Below are 6,002 nucleotides of genomic sequence, written 5' to 3' on the forward strand. Positions count from 1 at the left end.
AATTAAAAAAAAAAAAAAAAGAAGCATATTATCCATTATCCTACATTATTATATTAGTACTCTCTTCTGTGGAGTTCCTGGGTTATACAGTTAACATTGGCTATTAACTGAAAGCCTTACAGTTAAGAGTCCACCCAGAAACACCTCAGAAGAGTCCTGTTGATCTACTTTTAAAATGTCTGCCTTTGAAGACCCTATGGAATCAGGCTTACTGGTCTAAGACAGACTAGTGTAACCCTCAAGACTATAACCCTTAGATACCCTTCAAGCCTGGAAGTGAACTTACCACCATGGCTCAACTTGCAGCCAAACTAGGTATATAAAGTAAACAATAACACCAGGAGTTATGCATATTACAACAATCAATCATACTAGATCAATCATTTGCCCAGGGATAAAGCTCAGAAGGTAGGAAGGGATAGGAAAGAAGGACAGAGGGAAATGGTAAAAACAGGGAGGAAGTGGGAAGAGTGCTGTTACACTGTGGGGACTGCAACGAATGTCACAAAATGTGTATTAATTGTTGAATAGAAAACCAATTTGCCCTGTTAACTTTCATCCAAATCACAATTAAAAAAAATATTATTTAGCTTTGGAAAAATAAAACTCTATGGAGCCCAGTTCTATTCTGACATTCATGAGGTTTACTCCCTGTATAACCACAGATAATTAAGAGTGAGCTATATAATTAAGCATACAGCTGGGATTGTTGTAAACATAACACCAGGTGTGATGAGCCCAACGTGGCAGATAAGTGCATTCCCTATAAATAAGTGTGATAATGTTACTTTTTGAGAGGAGGATAAAGAATATAGGGGGAAGGACAGTAAGCCAATGACTAATAATTGGTTATTAATCATGTTGTAACTTGAATTTGTAAATGGTAACATCACTGTCTCTATTACTTTTTTTTTACTTTTATTGTGGTGAAAACATACACAAGACATTCGCCAGCATAACAACCTCCACAACTTTCATTTGGATAAAGTTTACAGCTCAGGGACATTGATTACATTTTTCATGTTGTGCCACCATTATTGCTATCCTTTTCCAAAATATTCCACCACCGATTAGCATAAACTGAATGCCCCCCAAAAAAGCTTCCCATTTCCCCCTCCCTCCTACCCCTGTAACAATTAATAATCTTTCGTGTGTGTGTGTGTGTGTGTGTGTATATACACAGACATTTTTTTTTCAACCTATCTAGCAATTTTCCCTCCCTTCCCCTGCCATCTCTGGTAACCAACAAAGAAAGTTTCCATCTGTGTATAAATCTTTCTTTGACTTTTACAATAGTGTACCAATATAATATTTGTTCTCATGTGATTGACTTACTTCACTCAGCATAACGTCCTCCGAGTGCATCCACATTATGTGATGTTTTGCAGATTGTGCATTATTCTTTAGGGTTGCATAGTATTCCATTATGTGTATGTATATCAGTTTGTTTATCCCTTCCTCGGTTAATGGTCACTTAGTTTGTTTCTACCTCTTTGCTACTGTGAATAGTGCTGTGATGAACATGGGTGTGCATATATCTATGTGTGTCCTGCCTCTCACTTCTTTGGGATATATACTTAGTATTACTTTAATTTTTATAAAGGAATCCTCTATAGAGGATCAGAAGTCCCTGGGTGGCTCAAACAATTAAGCACTCAACTACTAGCCGAAAGATTGGTGGTTCAAACTCATCCAGTGGTGCCTTGAAAGAAAGGCCTGGCAATCTACTCCTGAAAGGTCACATCCTTGAAAATACTAGGGGGCAAAGTTCTACTCTGACACACATGGGATTCCCATGAATTGGAAGTGAATTGAAAGCAACTGAGCACAGTGTAGGGCTCAAAGCATAATCTCTTAACATGCTCAACATTCTCACAAGATGACTTCATTAACCTGCTTTACAAATAAGAAAGTTGAGGTCTAGAGATGGCCAGGGCTCCACCAAAGCTACATGGTCAGCCCAGCCTAGAGTGCTCATGGCCCAGGAAGAGCTTACAGCGTGAACATCAGAATTTCCAAGGAAATTCTGCAAGGGATGATGTCTTGGGACTCAAGAGTTAGACCAAGAGGGGCGGGTACATCAGAAGCCTCCTCAACTACCTTTCATTCATGCTAGAGGAGGCCTCGACATTATTTCTCCTATTGTTGTTAGGTACCGTCAAGTCTCTATCATCACTGCTTTCTACTGTGTAGGTCTAATAATTAAAACCATGTTTAAAGACTATTAGAGCACTGAGAAATTTTGATAATTTAATTGTGCATTTGGAAATATCATTTCTTTGTCTTTAAGGAAAAAATTAAATAAACTGTAAACTAGCATTCTAATGAAGAAGTCTTAAAAAATGTAGGCTAGGTAATCAATAAGACTAGGGCTGAAAATTACAAGTCTTCTTCAAACATATGGAAATGAGACAAATCTACAGATGAGACAAGAGAACTGATGAGCAGTGTCTACCATACTCACATCTAAAAGGAAAAATACATGGGTGGGAGTGCAATAAACTGGGCAGAGGACCCTATGAGTCTGGGTCTGACCACTCCACATGTTCATATGGTAGGAAGGTCAGGATAATGGATCATTTCCCCTAAAGGCCCACCGGCAGCAAAAGCTGATGTTAGAAAGACGTGGAAGAGATAACTTAGACCCAAGGGGCAGGGGCATAGCGAAGCCGGTCCCTCTATTCCTCAATCATCCCCGAACCCTCGCCGCGTGAGCTGTCATATCTAGCAGGGATAGCGGTCACGCTGGGAGTGACCACAAACAGGACTTGCAGCTGGGCCCAGGCTCCAGCATGCAGCTGACAAGGGGTTCTGACAGGCCTCTGGGGCTGGGCCCGAGCCACCTCTCCGCCCCCACCGCGGTGCCTGGCCCAGCTACTTTCTGGCTTGGTGTCTCACTCACCGATCTGCCCAATGAACTCGATCTTGATGCCTTGGTGTTCCAGCCGTTTGTTGGGATTCTTGAGCACGAGGCTCACCTTCCCGGAGACCGTCTCCCCATCGTAAAAGAGAAAATACTTCTCCTTCTTGCCGTCCTCCGTCTTGTGCTCGGCCCGCTTCCTGCTCTCCGCATCGCTCAGCAGGATCTCCACCTCCACGCTCTGTCCAAAGCCAAAGAAGCTCATCGCACCTCCGGCCGGGCTGCGTTAGGCGTTAACAACGTTCGCTCTTCCACCTATCTCCTCCTCCTTCCTGAGCGGGCGCTGCGACAGGGAGGACCAGAGAGCTGGGTGCTGGCTCTGGTTCCGGTTCGGGCGGACGAACCGTAACCTGGCTCTGCACGCCCGGCTGGGCTAGAGCGCTGGCCAGTCCGGCGCACTGGGGTGGGCTGAGATGCGTAGGGAGGGGCTAGAGAGAGGGCGGCTGGCCGTGCAGCCCGTGGAGGCGCCCCCAAGGGCCGCTTATGCCTGCAGCTCAAGCAGCAGGCGTCCGCGGGCGTAGAGTCAGCACAGCGGTGTTGGCCCCACAGCGGGGCGCCCCACACGCGGAGTGGCGCGGTAGCGCGGAGCCCGCAGGCGTCGCCCCTACCTTTAGAGCGGGCTTAGGGCTAGGAAGCCAGATAAGCTTCCGCACCCTCGACAGTGCGCCACGCTGTCTTGCTCCAGGGGCTACGCTGCACAAGAGGACAGCCCGGCGGGTTGGTGCGCTCTTGGGCCACTGACACTGGAGTGCCGGCGCATGCGCAAGGCCCTACGCTGGCGCGCAGGTCTGGAGCGCGAGCACTGCGCATGCGTAGCGGGAGATGGCAGTCCAGCCTTGCCTTTAGTTGACATGGTGGCTGGTGCCCCTTGGGAGCATCTATGCCCATGTTCCGTACGATGAAAAACACCTCAGGTGTTTAGTGATTCCCCGAGGTTTGCTCATCCCTTATCGTTTTAATCCCTCATTGAAATGTCACCCAATCAGGATATATACAACATCCCTTGTTCGAATGTGGTAAAATTGCCCTTTTATAAGGAGGCAAAATGTTGCTTGAGAGGGTGCGAAGGTGACAGTTACTACAGTAATTCTCTTTAAAAATCCCATCTCATTTAAGGAAAATGAGGCAGTAAGGACAATATTAGGCGTCCATACCTTAGAGCTTTTGAGGGAGGGAAAAATGCTAAAACCAAACCCATTGCGATAGTCTATTCTATTCTGACAGCGACTTTATAGAACAGAATAGAACTATCTCATAGGGTTTCCACGCCCAAGAGCTTTACAGAGAAGACTGCCACATCTTTCTCCCACCAAATGGCTTGAGTTGCAACCACTGACCTTTTGGTTAGCAGCTCAGGGCTTTAATCACCGCACAGCCCGGGGTCATTAAAACACTCACTCTGAGTCCGGCCCGCCACGTTCTCTGCGCATGCGGCTGAAGACCCAGGTGGTTGGTCAATGGGATAAATACAGTTTGGCCACGGTGATTGGCTGGTGGGGAACTCTCTTATGCTCTGATTGGTCAGCAGGGATACCTGGGCGCGCGCGCGGGAGCGAGCTTCTAAGTTGACTAACCCGAGGGCCAGTAGTTTAGCAGAGGCAATGGCGCTGCAGAACCTGGGGGCAAGTCTGCAGCCCTGGTGCCCTTTGGATCTCAATCTTGGTGAGCTGACCGAGCCGCTGGTCACGGGGGTGGAGAGTGGGGGATGGGAGAGGGCGGCGCACCTCATGGCGACGGTGGAGGGCGCCTAGGCCCGTCCTTGTGTCAGAATGTGTGTGGGGGGAGTTTGTGCGTGAGAGAAACACAGAGACAGAGAGGCAGGCAGGCTTGGTTCCAGGCTTGGGTAGGAGTGTTTGCGTATGAGGGGAAAGGGGCGAGTTTGGCTCAGGCTTGTTGTGATTGTGTGAGGAAGGCGGAGGGCTCAGCTCTTGGGCGGTATCTGTTGCCTCCGAGTTTGTGCCACCCTAGAATGTTGGTGAGCTGGGCTTTAGTCGGCTCAGCCCAATAAAGCGTTTAAAATTGAAGAGCTATGTTGCCTCATCTCTATCTACTTCTTTTTACATGTGTTTTTTATGTCTTCCCTTTCTCATTCTGAAAATCTTCCGGAGCAACCTCATTTATTTGTTGGGTTTTAAATAGTAATCTATTTTTTCATTGAGACATCTTTCTTGAACTTAATGTGCAACTAAACATCCCCCAGGCACCTCAAACTTCACATGAATAGAAAGGACCAGTTCTTTTTCAGCTAACATGCGTTTTAAATCTGGCTTCCCAGCTAAAGGCACCAGATAATCCACAAACCTGAGATCATAGTTCCTCCAGTGCATTTCCTATCAACAATCACCACTTGTCCTACCCTTAGAAATGTCTTTCATGCTCTCTGTTTCGTTCTTGATGCCACTACCCAGGTTCATGCCATCATCAGAACTGATCTGGGTAATTGTGGGAGCATCCTAATACTGCTTTCTAATGCACCTCTTTCAGCAACCCACTCCCCCACCTCTGCCAGGATCACTTTTTAAATTGAAATGGTCAAGTTGTAAACCTTTAATGTGTCTCCTTTGTTTCCTGAGTAAATGACCATATTCTTGGTGTATTGTATAAAAGAACCTTCACTGACTCATCCAGTTAGCTCTTCTAAGAGCATAACGTTTGGAGTCACAAACAGATTGGTATCTTGGCTCTACTACATAGTATCCATATATCATGGGGCAAGCTTCCTAACCTTGCTATTTCTTTATCTGTTAGATGGAGATTATAATACATACTTCACAGAGTTTTTATGAAGATTAATTAACCTGGCACATAATAACTGTTGAGTAAATACTACTACTGATTTTTTAGCCTGTACACTGAAAACCTATGGTATAAGTATTTTATTTCTAAACACTTCATATTTTCTTTACCTTTGTGATTGCTTAAGCTTTTGTCTATTTGGAATGCATTTTCATGGAAAACTCGCATGTTCAGGTCTAGCTGAATCATGCTCCTCACTTCTGTTTCCCTCTCCTCCAGTACTGCTTCCTGTTATGATCTCCAGCATTTTACTTATCCATTACTTTTTTTTTAACACTCATCCATT

The 6,002-nt window shown here is 45.8% G+C and overlaps 1 protein-coding gene across 1 annotated transcript in view; it reads right to left on the reverse strand.

The window, feature by feature from the left end:
• VPS26B (VPS26, retromer complex component B) overlaps positions 1–3,125 on the reverse strand; it is a 54,763-nt gene extending 51,638 nt beyond the window's left edge. Inside the window, exon 1 of the mRNA XM_007948729.2 lies at positions 2,903–3,125. Within this exon, the coding sequence (XP_007946920.2) occupies positions 2,903–3,125 (223 nt within the window). The remainder of the gene's footprint in view (positions 1–2,902) is intronic.
• Between the last annotated feature and the right edge of the window lie 2,877 nt (positions 3,126–6,002).

This window comes from Orycteropus afer, unplaced genomic scaffold (genome assembly GCF_000298275.1).
Source record: "Orycteropus afer afer isolate SDZICR_OR568_19922 unplaced genomic scaffold, OryAfe1.0 scaffold00221, whole genome shotgun sequence".
Taxonomy (NCBI): Eukaryota; Metazoa; Chordata; class Mammalia; order Tubulidentata; family Orycteropodidae; genus Orycteropus; species Orycteropus afer.